At 39.3% G+C, this 17509-nt stretch overlaps 1 protein-coding gene across 8 annotated transcripts in view; it reads left to right on the forward strand.

Moving 5' to 3' along the window:
• Positions 1 to 17509, forward strand: part of LOC116671533 (RNA binding protein fox-1 homolog 3-like) — a 751379-nt gene that overhangs the window by 636435 nt on the left and 97435 nt on the right. For 6 of the 8 annotated variants that reach the window (XM_032502899.1, XM_032502900.1, XM_032502894.1 and 3 more), the window contains one exon: positions 1920 to 2066. In XM_032502899.1, the coding sequence (XP_032358790.1) occupies positions 1920 to 2066 (147 nt within the window). The remainder of the gene's footprint in view (positions 1 to 1919; positions 2067 to 17509) is intronic. The other 2 variants (XM_032502901.1, XM_032502896.1) reach the window with 1 other exon arrangement.

The following is a 17509-nucleotide window of genomic DNA, read 5'->3' on the forward strand; positions in this document are numbered from 1 at the left end:
TACTTAGTATTTTATATTTTTCACTGTCCTTTCTGTTTTTATTCTTATATGTTAAGAGTTATGTTAAGTGTTGTACTTTGAGAGCAAAGATTAACCAGAGTTAAATTCCTTGTTTGCGCAAACCTGGCCAATAAAGCTGATTCTGATATAACCATCACAACCCAGGCTAACCAGAAGCAGAGTGGAGCCTTTGGCATGGTATCCAGACCATCATGGACAACAAACCCTCGCCTCAGACTTGTGTCAATCATCAACTCTCTGCTGAATAACCTCAACAGCTTCTTTGTCAGGTTTGCATCACACAACAGCATGCCCCCACAGAACCCATAAGGCCAATAAGGTCCCAGCAGCGCCTCTACTTCCTTTGCAAACTGAACAGAACAAGAGCCCCCCCCATCCAAAATATGCTCCTTCTATTGGGGCAGCATTGAGAGCATTCTGTCCAGCTGCATCACTGTGTGGTACGAGAGCTGCACTGCCTCCAACTGTAATTTAATTTAATTTTAATTTTTTTTTTTAATTTTTTAATCTGTTTATTGATCCCCTATGGGGAAATTACAATTTACACTCTGCGTCCACACTTGGTTAGTTTTACACACACAGTCCTGAACTACACACACACATGCTCAGGATCTATACATGCCCTAATGGAGAGATGTCAGAGTGAATGGGCTGCCAGCCGAACCAGCGCCCTGAGCGGGTGGGGGGCTACGGTGCCTTGCTCAAGAGCATCTGGCAGTGCCCAGGAGGTGAAGTGGCATCTCTCCAGCCACCAATCCACACTCCGTACTTTTTGGTCCATACGGGGACTTGAACCAGAGACCCTTCGGTTCCCAACCCAATTCCCTACGGACTGAGCTACTGCCCCCCCAAAGACCCTGCAGCTCATAATGAAGGCTTCTGGGCGAATCACTGGTGTCCCACTCCTCTCACTCCTGGATATCTACCAAACCCGACTCCTCAGCCACCCCTCACACAGCCTCTTTAGCCTCTTGCCATCTGGGAGAAGGTGCCAGAGCGTCCAAGCCTGTTTCAGCAGACTGGCAAACGACTTCATTCCTCAAGCTATCAAGGAGCTCAATACCCTCCCTTATTGCCCTCACTCCCCTCTGCCCCCAATATCTCTGGACTCTGAACCCCCCCCGTCAGGATCAGCACCAGCCACTTTATTAAGGAAGACACTCAGGAACTGTTCCTTTTATATTTCACCTTTTCAGTATATTTAGTTTGACTGTTTGATTTTGCCTTACATTTGCACTATTCATAATTCATTACTGTATTGCACATATTACTTATCTTTTTTAATTGTATACATTACCTATCTTTATTTTTATATAAAACCTATCTTTTTATATTTGTTTGTATATTACTTATCTTTTACTTATCTTGTTGTACGTGTCCGTATTGCACTGTGGCTCAGAGAGAAACATATTTTCATTTGCTCTGTATGTCTGGCACACATTGCAGAATTGACAATAACGTTGACCTGACTTTACTTGACTTTGGATGAATCATTACAATGTATATCCAATTAATAAATTAACTATTTGGAGAAAAACAGAAGTCCCCTCTTTTTTGCAGTAAAAATATACATGGATGATCTACTCCCGGGCCAGTGGGAATTTTTTTTTAATGTTGGACACTGCATAAAGAGCAGACTAATTCCTGCATTGGCAATAAATACCTTCATCCCTTTGTCTTTCACCCTCACACACCTGTACTTTCTGAAAATTTTACCACATTGTTCTGTCAATCCTCTTCTATTGTACAAGATCTGTGTTTTCATGTCACTCCAGCTCATTTTAGTGTGTAACGGGAGACATCAAGCTAAACAGCCTTGCTTTTCACCTGGGTCTTCTCAAGACTTTTCTTTACCATGACAGGGGCTAATCTGTGGCATTCTTTGTGTTTCCCTGCAGCAGGCAGAAGAGGTTGCACAGACGGAGGGCTCCCAGCAGCTCCACCTGCAGTCCAGCGACTCGTTGGAAAAGCAGCAGCCCAAGAGGTTACATGTCTCCAACATCCCTTTCCGTTTCCGAGACCCTGACCTCCGGCAAATGTTTGGGGTGAGATGACAACCGCACCACACTCAAATGCACACACACAAATGCAATGTACTAAGATACCATACACTATAGGGAAATCATATATATCCAGTTGGAAAGTCATTTCCAAGCTTGCTAAGAGTATCCAGATCTCCCCAAACCTGAAAATCAATGAGGTCCAAGCTTATTGCTACTGCTATTGAGACTATTGGATCATAAAACATTGTGTCTAAAAAATAGGTACTTGCATAAACCAGAAAAATTATTTTTGTGTTTGTGTATCTTTGTGCGAGACTTTGAACGTAAAGACTGGCTACCTCTGTGGGCCGCTTAATCAGCTTGTTAACCCTATGAGCCAGAGTTTGTTGTATAGGACAAAAAAACAGCATCTTAATCATTTTCTTACCATAATAAGCAGGTAAACACTAATATTTGCCATAAGCAGAGATTGACATTTGAGCCAGGGCGGGCAAAAGAACAAAATGTCACTGTAGCAGCTGAGACCTGTCCTGCCATTTAGGAACACAGCACTAGCACATGTGGACAATACAAACAAAAGCAGATTTTAAATTACATTGTAACAATTTACGTTACAATTCACCCTTATAAAATCCAATTGCAACACTTAAATTCATTTAACCTCTTTAGGGACACTTGAAAATACATGCTTTTCTCGCCTAAATGTTTTACCCAAAAAAAAGTGATACAGCTCCCCTATACTTTGGCCCTCTGGAATATGCCTGAGGTCATTGGGAAGTTAACACTCTAAATTTTTTGTTACGAGTGTCATTGTGATTCTAGGGCTTACTGACACTGTTACAGAGGTTAGAATAGAGAATTTCTATTTCCGTCCAAGTAAAGCATCTGTAAAATTATTTGAAAACACTACTGTAAGCATATCAGATGGGCAACGCACAAAACTAGTACCACAGCCACATGTCTCAACTTAATACATAAAAAATCCAGAAGAAAAACACACAGAAAATTGATATTTTATGAAGTTATGTCTACAGATATGTCGTATGTGTGCGTTTTTCTTATTTCCTTTTGAAAAGTGCAAAGAAAAAAGCCAAAAAAGTGCAAAATACAAAACTTCTCAAATACAAAAACATACACATACTTGGAATAACTGTAAAATAAAATGTATACAAATAAGTAATTATAAATTGATGAAATGGTGAAATTCAATAACTAAGGCCCTATTTTTGCTTTGACAAAGGGTTAACATTTTCTGGTCAAGTTTGGTATCAATCAATTTGTCTTCTTATTGGCTAGACAGGTAGGCCAGTCTCGTAGCATTTAGTTTTAACTGGAAGGAATAGATGTCAATCTTTCTCTCATTGGTCCTCCCTGAACTCTGCAAAATGATTGGCTTCTATTAGGGCCATCTTGGGTTACAGTAGTGGGCTTATATCATCTGTCAATTGAATGCTTAGACGTCAGAGAATCCGCCGGTGTGCTCAGTAACACTGTAGCAGCCCTGGGGGAGAAGAGAGAAGCGATCAAAACCCCACAAATGATAAACTGTTTAGCTTTCTTTCCTTTGAAACTTGGCCAGAAACTACAAGATTGTGAGGCAATGTTGGAAAAAAAGTTTGTTGGCCCTTTCTCTACCCTTTGGCACCGCTGTGAACAAAGACACACGAAAAAAAGTATGGATGCACCCTCCACTTTAGACACTAGCAGTGCAAAATCTTTCTTTTTATCATTATTTTCTTTAACTTATTAACATTTCTATAAATCATCATATGTGTTGATGTGTGGGCTTAATTGAATCACGAGACTTTAAGCTTTCAAATAGTGTGCTGCACTATTTAAAGATTTAATGCTTGCAATTTATGAAAACGTGTATGAGTGGAGAAAACAGCTCCCCTTCAGTGGAGAAAACGTCCCGTCACTGGGACGGTGTCTCTCTGTAGCCTAACAGTGAACAATTAGTGTTCGACCTACAGTCTGTTGAGATACCTCTCCAAACGCAGAAACGAAGCGCAATCACATCATAAATAAAGAAGAAAAAAGATTAATATTTTTTAGAAGTCCAAATCTACACAAAATGCGCAATCAATTAGTGAGCTCACAGCAAATGTATATACATGGCATTTAGAAAACCTTTATTGCAACATTGGCATGGCAAGATGTCCAGACTATTGCAACAGTAACTTTTGTTTTTGGCGTCCTGCATATGCTTTGACAATGGTCTAAGGTGAGAGCTACTTGTCACTTGTCGCATAGCCCAGAACCCTGAAAAAATATAAATAACATATAATATATTTAAAGCAGTCTCAAAAATAGTATCAATATCATTAAAAAAGTAACAATCCCCATCCCTAATTCAGAGACTGCCTGGGTAAAATGTTAACTGATGAAGATGTTTACCTAATTGCAGACATACACAAACACACACAGGTACATTACTGAGTATAGGGATACTAACAAAAATCTAGCACTAACATTTAACTATAAGTAAAATGGTTGCACTTTTTCCCCTCTGATGTCCTGACATTATTTAACCCGTTTGTGCCGGATGCTTCGCGACGACACATCTACCGCCGGTTACTGCGTTGTGCAACTCTGAACCTCCTGCCGGCTGCTGCGTGGCGCAGCATTTTGTATTCGTCGGTCTTTTCATGACGCGTGCAGCAGAGAACGCACTGTCATTGGTTCAAAATACACATGAGGCGGGTCTTGTTGGCTATTCAAAGCCATGTGACCACCAAAATGTACCGTAGTTTGCTGAAAATCACATCAATCAACCAGGCATACATGTGCGTTTGTTTATGAAGTTTTGAGAGACGAGCGAGAAAACGGTTCCGACAGAGGAAGTGGTAGATTATGATGAAGACATTCTCCCTCCCAAACTCCTCACTATCTTCCACCTCAATGTCACTGCCCTCGCTGTCAAAATCCTCCTCTGATTGCCTCGTAGCCGTTTTCTCGCTCGTCTCTCAAACATTCATAAACAAACGCACATGTATGTCTGGTTGATTCATCATCATCATCATCATCATCACTTTATTTATAAAGCGCTTTCACATCAGCAGTAGCTGAACAAAGTGCTGTACATGAAGGCAGCAAACACAGATAAAAATAACAATCACAATATCATAAAAATAATAAACTGGGGGTGAAGATCTACCCAATAACACTATATAAAAACAGATAAGATCAAGTCTCAGTTTGGGTTGAAAGCCAAAGTGTAGAAATGAGTTTTAAGAAGAGTTTTAAAAATCGGTATTGAGGAAGCCTGACGAATGGTCAAAGGTAAGGCATTCCATAACTTAGGAGCACAAACAGAAAAGGCCCTGTCCCCTCTAAGCTTCCGCTTGGATCCGGGGACGACCAGGAGCAACTGGTCAGCCGACCGGAGTGACCGGGAGGGAGTGTAGCGGTTGAGTAGCTGAATTAAATAAGACGGGGCAAGACCGTTTAAAGCTTTAAAAGTAATCAAGAGGATTTTAAAATGGACTCTAAAATGCACAGGCAGCCAGTGAAGTGAAGCCAGGACGGGAGTGATGTGTTCTCTCTTCCGGGTTCCAGTCAAAACCCGTGCAGCAGCGTTCTGGACTAGCTGCAGACGTGCGAGTAGGGATTTACTGAGTCCAAAATACAGGGAATTACAGTAATCCAGCCGTAAAGAAATGAAGGCATGGATTACGGTTTCTAACTGCTGCCTGGAAAGGAAAGGTTTCACCTTTACCAACTTCCTCAGATGAAAAAAACTTAATTGACTTGATTTTCAACAAACTACGGTACATTTTGGTGGTCACATGGCCAACAAGACCCGCCTCATGTGTATTTGAACCAATGACAGTGCGTTCTCTGCTGCACGTGTCATGAAAAGACTGACAAATACAAAATGCTGCGCCACGCAGCAGCCGGCAGGAGGTTCAGAGTTGCGCAACGCAGTTACCGTCGGTTGATGTGTCGTCGCGAAGCATCCGGCGCAAACGGGTTAAGCAGAAATTAAGGAACAATTTCAATGTCTGGGGCACTCAAAGCTCTGTAACTCCTCATTATTCTGACAGAGACCGAAAGAAAAGGTGTAAGCTGACTACCTGATAAGTTCTGAAATTATATCTCTGTTGTGTTTATGGAGCAGCTCCAATGTAAGCAGAGCCTTGATTGATCCAAACGCCATCCAGAAAACAAGCATTTTAAAAGTTGTTTGCTTGTCATTTTGCAGACAGACCTAATAATGTATAAATTCAGACTTTTTACAAGTCTGCATCATGGCCAACTTTTTATCGCTTATTATTTGAGAAGATGGAAGTGCCTTTTCATATCTGATCTCAGGTTTTAACGCATATCCACAACTCCAGGGACCTTATTTTAGAGAAAAATGTTTGTGCTTTAAGAGTAAATGCCATAAAAATATTTTTGTAAATCTTCGCAATCATTCTCCGTAAGAACCAAGCAGGCCTGCCTTGTTGCACACACCAAATATTTTCAAAACTTACCATTTTCTGCGAATAGCTGGCTAGCTCAAAGTTTGATGATGTTTCCCAAAACCAACAGTTTTTGCAGAGGGGCATTCGGCAGAAAATGTGGAGGCAATACATGTTCCAGCGATTATCCTGTATATGAACTGTCACTTCGTGATTGCTCCGGTGCCGCCGGAAAATTCCGCCAGATGTCCCTGTTCTCGACCGGATGTCCATTACTTTCCGCTTTCTTGCAACCACTCGACTCTGCGTTGTGTGTAGAATGACAAGTAGGAGACTTTATTTATTACGCCGCCATGGGCCCGTTTATTGTCTGAATAGGAACATAGTACTGGTCAGTCATAAAGTAGTTGACACTTGGGCATGTCTCTCATAATTGGCAATGATTTACAAAAAGCCACACAGAAGTTATAACATACAATAATATGAAAATATGTACACCTATTATTTATTTACTGGTCAGTCATACAGTTGGCTCAAAGTAGTTCACATGCAGCACACTACAAAAGAACATCATATTATTTTAGCACAGAGGCTAGCTAGAAAGTGCATCATGTACATAAGAGTTACCTTCTTGTAACTCGTATTAACATTTCCATAACTTACAGTTCTTTTTTTCTGTTTTATTTTGCTAATTCATTTCCTGTTTGCTTGTTCCCTGTCAGTTTGTTCATTGTTTCCTGTTTTATTTTGTAGTCTCTGTTTCTCTTGTATTACGTCTAGTTTTACTTCCGGCCTTGTGTGTTTTCCCGACTTTGTGATTGTCTGCCCTGCCCTGATTTGTTCCACCTGTTCATCAACTTTCATTGTCACCTGTCCCTCGTTCCATGTGTATTTAGTCTGTGCTTTCTTTGTCCGTTGTCCATTTGTTGTCACTTCCAGCATCTCTCCGTCCTTGTGGTTAGTTATGGATTATTCCTTAGTTAGTTATGGGTGGCAGTAGCTCAGTCCGTAGGGAGTTTGTTTGGGAACCGGAGAGTCTGTACAGACCAAAGTACGGTGTGTGGAATGGTGGCTGGAGAGATGCTACTTCACCTCTTGGGCACTGCCAGGTGCTCTTGAGCAAGGCACCATACCCCCCCCCCCCCCCCAACCAGTCAGGGCGCTGGTCCAGCACTGGCAGCCCACTCAGTCTGACGTCTCTCCATTTGTGCATGAATAGGACCTGAGCATGTGTGTGTATTTCAGGCCTGTGTGTAGTGATTACTTTTTAATTTTAAACAAACCTTCAAAAGCCTCCTCATCTCTACCCTTTGCATTTTGAATCCCAGCTTGCACAAACCCTGACAATGTTCATAAAATGAATATACGGACTGGATGGGATTAAAACAAATATGCGTACACCTTGCTGGCTTAGCAACTCACATTGAGCATTAAATATATACACATTGACATCAAATTGCAGCAATAGTGGCAAGTTGAACAGAATAGTACTTTATATAAACCCTGTTACACACCCAAGACACCATGGCAAATTCCTTGCAAGTGCAAATGTACTTTTTACAATTATTCTAATTCTAAATCACAAAACATTGTGAATGAGCCATTTTGAAGTTGAGGAGATTCTTCACATCAGATCAGTTTATAAAAACATTTTTTCCCATAGGACTTAGTTTTACCGACATCATTGTGCTTACACACCTTAGCACCTTACTATTACAGTCAGAAATGATAAACAAAACTTAAACCCAGACTGTAATATCAGCAACTACCATCCCTATCCCCAAGAAATCAGCGTCAAACAGCCTAGCAGACTACAGACCCATGGCCCTTACCCCTCTTATAATGAAGCGCTTTGAGAGAATGGTACTTAAACATGTACAAGCCAGTCTCCCTCACACTTTTTACAACCACCAATTTGCATACAGGCCTAAGAGATCTACAGATGACTCCTTATCCATTACTCTCCATGCTGCCCTGAGCCATCTCGAACAGAGAAACAGCTATGTCAGGATCCTCTTTGTGCATTATAACTCCCATTATCCCCAATGATTTTTTTCTGCAATCTTGATAATTCTCTGCAGAGCCTTTTTGTCTGCAGCAGAACACGCAGCAAACAAAACAGAGATGCAGTATGAAAGAATTCTCACAATGGTGGTTCTGTAAGGACACCAGCACCAGCAGCTTCGCATTCATGTTGTTTACCCTGTGTATCCTCCGGAAGTGAAGGTGCTGCTGTGCTTTTATGACTTTTACTTTTATTAACTGTTCGGGTGTTAGTTGACCACCATACCTTCATTCTCGAAATCCTGATAAACAATCTGCCAACCCTTGGCATTCCACTTTTCACTTTACACCTTTGACTTTTTACCAACATTTCCCACCAACTCTAGTTGTTTGCAGATGACACTGTGGTAGGACTTTAAATGGGCGGGGACCAATCTGGCTATAGACAGGAAGTGCATAATCTGTCTGAGTGTTGCTCTGCCGATAACCTCATCCTAAACACCACAAAAACATTCCCAAAAACATTCATCACATTCCCGGGCATCCATATCACAGACTGTTACTCATGGTCAACTAACACCTGAACAGTTGTCACAAAAGCACAACAGCGCCTTCACTTTCTGAGGATACACAGGCAAAACAACATGAATGCGAAGCTGCTGGTATCCTGGTACAGATCCACCATTGAGAGAATCCTTTCATACTGCATCTCTGGTTGGTTTGCTGCGGGTTCCACTTCAAACAAAAAGGCTCTGCAGAAAATTATCAAGATTGCAGAAATAATCATTGATTGCCGCCTCCCCTTCCTGTCAGATATTGCACTCAGCCGCACTCTCTCATGAGCCAAGAACATCATCAAGGACAATACTCATCTTGGCCAGCACATGTTTCAATTGTTACCCTCTGGCAGGTGTTATAGGTCTATACAATCCAGCATCAACAGATTAAAAAGTAGCTTCTTCCCAAATGCAAAAGTTTTTCTAAACAAATGTAGTTAGACAAACATTCATAGTCACATGCTGCACTTCGATACTTGCTCTTACCTGATCATTGCTTTTTTACTGTTTTTATTCTGTTTTATGTCCTGTAAAGATTACTTATTGCATTTATTGAATGCACCCAGTGGAGTAGCGCTAAACAAACATTTTATTGTTATTGAATTGGAGGGATTTTAATTGCTATTAGTCTGATTTAAAGGCTTGTTCTGTACAGAACACAGGTTGTGTGGCTGATATTGACATTTAGAAGTCAGAGAGGCTAAATCCGTTTAGATTACGCATCATCTACTGACTGTTGTTTCTTCATATCAGCAACAGATCGCATAAAGAGCATTTTGACAACTACTCTGTCATAATAAAAAACTACAAATACTGGAGACTGTACAACCTGATATATGGGTCTAATAACATTTAATAAATCGGAATTCTACCTTGTGAAGAGGATGTAAATGTGCTGTATTTATGATGTAAGTGTTTCTGTGACTTCCTATTCATAGTTTCTAAAACGTTATGGAATTCATCTGGCAGCAGAGACTTCAGTAGTGAAGCGAAACTTATGGGCACATTTCTTTCTCGGTTTTCTTTTGTTACTGAACAGTTTTTTTTTTCTTTTTGGAAAACTATAGGAACTACCAAGGCTTATTAGAAACATTTTAAATCTAATGCTGACTTCACCAGGGACTTCTCAAAATGCTTGTTTTTGTCACTTCAGCAGAGCTGTTTAGCAGTTTTGATCTATTGTGTTTGGTGGTTTTCTGCTAAATATAGATGTAAAAGGCTGCACATGCAGTATACACTCTCACACAAAACTTCTTCACTTTTCTCTCTGTTTATGGGCCAGCTTTCAGGATTAATGATTGTGGGCAGGGCAATGGCATTGCCGTCAGGATTCCATCTGGGCTCAGTCTTCGCCACAATGGGGTCCAGTGGCACTGTCCTCCATTCACCTAAAATGGGACTTGTGAGCAACTGGCTCAATCTCCCATTACGGTTCTGCAAGACTACCACCACAATGCAAACAAAGGCAATAGCTAGGGCATTACAGCAGATGGAATTCTGTCTCATTTCAGCAAAAGCTGTAATAGAAAAGCAATACAAGGGCATTAAACAAAGCCGTATAAAGTTCAATCAAAGTTTATGCAGCCACAAGCTAGAAGTCTATCTCTGTGAATTACACAATAACACACAGTGGTATGCCCTTAAATACCAATGGAAGTCCAGCTCACGACACAGAAAACAAAGCCTTTTTATATTGTTGTATACTACTGCAACAACGGAGGCACACAAGGCCGAATGGGTACGGCCTCAGATAGGAATACAACTGGGTTCATTACCCAAACTTATTTGAGTTTAGTTCATAATTAGAACAACACATTTGGAGGGAAATTACTAAGCAGGGGAAGAGAGTTTTTAACGGTAGAAAGATAATTGGCACTAACAACACCACGTAACTGATTCAATTCTCTCAGATGTGGCTGAAATCGGTAATCTAGGACTGCACCTCAAATAATTCCCTTGGATACCTACACACCTATGGTTATTTTTTATTTGTAGATACCTCAAGTAGTAGACAAGCAATCCAAGTCTGACCACATGTTAATGTATGTGGGGTTTGTTTTGTTCTTTCAAGAATTTCTTGTAATTATTTCTGATGCATGGAACCCAAAATGTCTGCCAGGGGTTCCAGCTGGCCTGTACTTGCAGAAGGACCCTGTTCACTATGCCCCACACAGAGTGAAACTTGACAAGCTGATTCACAGGACTGCTGCCATCCCCTGAGTCTCAGCTGTGTTTAATTAATAAGCAGGCACTTAGTGAGCCAGCCGCAAGAGGGTCTTTACTGTCACATTCCCAGAGGTAGGGGTCCTAAATGAGTCATTAGATACTCACCACACATACTTGTGCGTGTGGGTGTGTTTTTTGTGATGAGCACCGGGGTTGGGTTTTGTGCTAATGAAGTTTTAATGACACCTACTTGCCTAATCACCTGTTCTTGAGGCTTCCAGCAGCACAGGTAGCCCAGTGTTACCAGCAAGGGAATTCTTTTTTAATGTCTCAAGTCCATGGCTTCACTCTTATTTGCCAATTGTTCCATAAGGCTCCACTCTAACCCACTCTGCCTCTGAGGAGGCAAGGTGTAATTATAATCTAAAATCTGCCAATTTACTTTAACATATCAGTGTAGCAATTGAGCCATTTTAAGATGAGTGGGTAGTTAGAAAGCCTGAGTTTTGCCATTGTTGTGTCCTCTAATGGTGCCAGTTTGTTTCTTTGACTAAGACAATTGTTTAGAGCAGAACAGTGCTATAAGCTATTGGACTGTTCACCATTAAACCAAGGCACAGCACGTGATTGTCATCATTTAGAAACATCGTATTTTTGGTGTCATAACCACAGGAGTTTCATCAAACGATCTTTAAAGTTAAACAACATCCCTGAGGCATGTTCTACAAAGCAGGATTTTGAGTTAACAAGGTAACTTCAGGTTAAATCCCGGTTCCGTTTTACGATGGTTTTACTTCTTACCGGGGGTAGATCGTAATTCATGCTGCACACCTACAAAAACAACATAACTATAACGTTTTGCTTTTGAGTTGGTTCAACTCCCAATTTTAATTTCTCTTAACTACAAGTTGCAGTAACCCATAATAATACGTTAAGATAACCCTACTGATCTTAACTTCTCTCAAAGTTGCAGTAACTCATAACAATAATGTGTACCAACTTTAAAATCTTTCTTACTTGAACTCAACTTACAAGTTGCCGAAACTCATAATTTTGCTTTGTAACAATATTAAAATTATAGTGGTGTAATTAATTTTAGGGTAATTAGCATTCTACATAATACTGCTATTGCTATTGATTTGATATAGTTGCAAACATAACTTAAAAGGGCACAATCAACAGTTAAGGTAACAAATATAGCAATAAGGATAAATCCTGTGCATATCTAAATAATCATATATACAATGTCCAAATAAGCATTTTTATTTAACATGTTTCACATGTATCAAATGCTTTAAAACAAGCAGCTGAGAACAGCTGAGATCCATAACTGACCCAATCAGGCGAAACAATTTTTCTTAAGATTTACATGTTGCAAAAAATGCTATATGTATTAAATTACATATAAATTACATTACAAGTTAATAATTCAACTAATACACTGTAGAACAACAGAACAAAAGCCACGGGTGAGGTACTTTGGCCCTGTTTACATGTACATGGAAATGTATCTAAAAATATGCCTTTCTAAAAAGTGGAGAGAGTGGTTATTTTGGAAATCTTTGTTTGCACGTTTGCATGTAAACTGAGACAAAGCAGGTTTAGGCAGCCGAGGAAGTATTTTTTTCTGTTTTCGGGATTCTGAATGGCTAACGTGGGCTTGAGCTTCTCGTTACACTGCCACCTACAAGTTTGGCATACTCTTGACGGCATTGACGGCATATATACACGGGTACGGGTAACCAAACATCTTTCTGAAAACTGACAGCTGTGCATGATGATATTTTTGAAAATGGTGAAGTTAAAATGTCCATTTATTAAAATAGCCGGTCACATGTAAACTTAGCCTTATGCATAATTATGGGCACAAGCTTACACTTTGCAGTTCTGCATTTATTGTACTACTGTTATTTATTTGTTTGTGGACTTTGTTTTTATCGGCTGTCTTTTTTAATTATGTGTGGGGGTTATTTCAACTGACTGAGTGATCCGCACAAGTATTCCAATGCGCCTGTACGTTGTACATGAGCAAATGGAAAAAATAAAACTTGAAACTTAAATTTAAATTTAAAAAAAAACATGAACCGCCAAAAATTTCTAAATTAGCTTTCCAAAACAGACTAAAAATCATAAAGACACCACTGAAGTTTAAAGAAATTTGAATGCAACCTGAATATTAATTGTTGCCAGATGGTGTTGTGTTTGAAAACATCCAGCAAAGCTGACATGCTTTTGTGCTGTGTTCAGGTGTGCTCAGGAAATAAATATTTAATTAGCAAAAATTAAAAATGCATAGATGTCTATGGTAAAATGCCTATTAACAATTTAAGCACAAAAATACATTTAATCTATTTTTGAATTTGTGAAATGAAACACCGTTCCTTCCCGACTTTTACTCCTGAAAAAGCATTCCAAAGCATTTACATTTACACCACTGGTAACAATAGTATATGCAACATGTGCGTTTTGCTGGTGGACTTCCTTCATCTTCAGGGTGGGTGCTGTGACCTTGCCTTTGCTCTGCTGCCTGCTCCATGTTTATTTATTTATTGACATAAACTACTTGATTCAAGGTCTAGTTATAGGAAACCACAAGGCTGAGCATTACCATACTGCCTGGAAGGTTAGTGTTGCTTCACTTATGAGATCATCCCAGCTGCTCCAAAAGCAGAGGCTCAAACTGAGCTTTTACTGATCTGGATTTTTAATAGTGAGATTTATTTATACTGAAGCTGTTGCTACTTAACACTGAAAATAATTTATTTGAAATCCAATATACCTTAAAATGACTTCATCATTTTTCTAGTGTTACAACTGTGAACTAAGTTAGTAAATCTCTCCTTTAAGAAACAGAAAGGAAAAACAAACCAAATTTGAATTTTTATTCATAAATGAAATTAAAAAAATCAAACCACAATTTTCTTTTTCCTTTTTAAAACAAAGAACAAAATTGTATTAGAATTTAGTAGTGCTATCAACTGAACAATATTTTATTGCAATTAATTGCACATTTGTATCTATTCTAAATGTCCCTTGATTTCTTTTTGTCTCTTCTTTTGTCATTTGAATGCTCTTATCAACATGGAAAAGTGGATCGGCTGGCTTTGTGCAAATGTTTATTTTTATTTTTATTTGAAACAACATTGGCACATAGCCTACTGTAGTGTGGAATTTTACATGTAACATTCTCACTTGGACCAGTAATTCACTCTTGTAGCAAATAATCTCTCACACAATGTAACACTTTCCATCAATGAAAGGGTGAAAAAAATACTTTGACAAGGGGGGTGGGAATTGTCATCAGTTGTTTGCTTGGACTTCAAGTGGTATTTCACACTGGACAAGCTGCGATGATAGCTCAGTTCAACAAAACACACATATCACGTTTTTCTTGTCAATGGAACCATTTGGCAACTTTTAAAAAGTAAACTTTCCATTCAGAATCTTATTGGCATCCATTTCAGCGTCTCGCGCTCGCCATCCACTCAAAACATAATGTTACAACTCTTTGGCCAGCTCACAAGCCCAAACAAGTGTGTGCAGCGTAAGAAACACTTGTATAAACGTTTTACCAAAATAAAAGTGATACAGCTCCCATATACTTTAGCCCTCTGGGATGTGCCTGAGGTCATTGGGAAGCTAACACACAGCTAACATTTTTTGTTCCAAGTGTCAGTGTGATTTTAGTTACGCAGAGCTTCAGAGGTTAGAATGGAGCTTTTTTATTTCTGTACAAGTCAAGCAACTGTAAAAAGAATTTTGAAAACACTACTGTAAGCATATCAGATGGGCTACACACAATACTAGTACCCTAACTACTTGTCTCAACTTACTACATACAAAATTCTGAAGAAAAACACTCAGAAAATTGATTTTATATGAATTTATTTCTACAGATATGTCTGTGCGTTTTTTTAATTTCCTTTTTGAAAAGTGCAAAGAAAAAAGCCCAAAAATTACAAAATACAAAACTTCTTGAACAAAAAAACACACACATACTTGAAATAACTACATAAATAAATCTTTTTAGGAATCGGTAATTATAAATTGATGAAATGGTCAAATTCAATAACTAAGGCCCTATTTTTGCTTTGACACAGCTGCCGCCATCACAGGGTTAAAATTTTGTGTTTTGATATCAATCAATTTGTCTTCTTATTGGCTAAACAGGTAGGCCAGTCTCGTAACATCTAGTTTTAACTGAAACAAGTGGATGTCAGTCTTTCCCACGTTGGTCCTCCCTGAACTCTGCGACATGATTGGCTTTGATCAGGACTGTCTTGGGTTACAGTAGACGTAGTAGCATTGGAATTTGCTGACGTCAGAGAATTTGATGGTGTGCTCAGTAACACTGTAGCAGCCTCGGGAGAGAAGCAATCAAAACCCAGAAATGGTAAACTGTGTAGCTTCCTTTCCGTTGAAACTCGGCCAGAAACTACAAGATTGTGAGGCGACCAGCTCGTTTTGGATAAAATGGCTTGGATAATCTAATTCCTTGGATTGTTGGCAATGTAGAAAAAAAAGAGTTTTTGGCGCTCTTTCACCGCTGTGAATAAAGACACAAGGATAACTGTATGGATGCACACTCAACTTTAGTCACTAGCGGTGCAGTATCTTTTTGTATTTTTTATTTTCTTTAAATTCATAACAGGATTGTAACCGCTATAAATCATCTTATGCTTTGTGTGTGGGCTTAATCGAATCATGAGACGATCATGAGACTTTCAAATGGTGTACTGCATGAGCGTGTAAATGAAGATTTAATGCTTGCAATTTATGAAAACGTGTAATAGTGGAGAAAACGTTGTCGCTTCAGTGGAGAAAATATCTCGTCCACAGAACGGTGTCTGTAAAGCACTACAATTTAGATATAATAGAAATATAAACTAAAAGGACCAAAACAAAATCTAAAACCATACGTAATAAAATTAGTTACACAGTTCCTCAGTCTGACTAAAAGACTAGTTTCCGGGGGTAACATTGGAAACAGAAGATGAAAGTAAGGAGAAAGAGAGAATTAACAGGAAGAGAGATGACTTTGACCATAAAAGCCCACATTTGAAATCCGTAGATATTGTCAGCTGTTCCTGGCCCACTCTTTAAATTATTTTGGACAACTCAATTGTTAAAAGAAGTTGTAACGTCTACTTTGATTTAGGTAAACAAACTACACATAGACGTAGACTACACGTAGTTCCTTCTTCATTGCTGACTATTTGCCATCTTTCCTAACTCATGAACCGTTGGTTGTAGCCAGTTGTTGACAATGGAAATGTTTCAACATTTGCAGTACACCAAATCCAACGTCATGCCTCCATGCAGGAAATTAACTTGCTACGAAACAGAAACACCAACAATGTAAAGGAGCTCCACTAAAACTTACACTCCAGGGTGTGTCAGTACACCGTGACAGCACTGTTGGATGTGGTTTTGGGGACAGCACAGCACATTCTGACATACCCATCAGTGATGCTGTCTGTGGTCAAAGGTGTAACAGACTTTCCAATTAGAGATGACGAGGAAGCACTGATTTAAATCTGCTGCTATGTTGCACTTTAACCCTCTGAACCCAAGACACTCGCCCACGAGTAAAAAAGTACCTCTGATTCATAGTTTAATAACTTTTGAACCATACAAGCCATTTACTCACTTTCGGTTTCTTTTACATCCTGACGATTTAATGTTTACAGGTCCCTGTCTTTCTAGCCTCTACAGGGGATTTTCTATCCAGCCTGGAACTTCAGCCTCTTTGGGCTTTAAATCCATACTGTTATATCCAAGATTGATCCACTTTATATCCATAATTCATCGCGTTTTGGCTCATTTCTGTCGCTGGCTCGCTCCTCCATCTCTGCCCTGTCTGTCCTGTCTATTTTTCAGGAAGTACATGCCCATATATGGGAGATAAAGGCACCCCTCTTGTATGGAAGGCCAGAGGGGACAAAAATGCCTATATACTCTATGGAAGGCCAAATGGTGCACTATTTAGACACATATTTGCTTGTATAACATTGCTGTGTGTGTAATATCAATAAATATGACATTATTATGTTATTATTGGCATAAGTAAATGTCATGAGAGCAAAACGCCTTGACTTTTTTTGAATAAATGCATGTATTTTGTCAACTGTATAAGTTATAATGATTATTTCTTCACAGTGTGACTCCCAAGACATATGAGAAGTGTTTTAGAATGGAAAAGGGCTTAGGTTTTACTTATATGTCTGTGATATCAATACATATCTGGAAGATTCATTTATTTATTTATTTATCTTTAAGGCCCTACAACCATTTTTAATATGCAAGTGACCTCACTGCAACCCAAATATTCCAATAACCCAGTTTGTCCTAA

The sequence above is a fragment of the Etheostoma spectabile genome, chromosome 21 (assembly GCF_008692095.1).
Source record: "Etheostoma spectabile isolate EspeVRDwgs_2016 chromosome 21, UIUC_Espe_1.0, whole genome shotgun sequence".
Classification (NCBI taxonomy): Eukaryota; Metazoa; Chordata; class Actinopteri; order Perciformes; family Percidae; genus Etheostoma; species Etheostoma spectabile.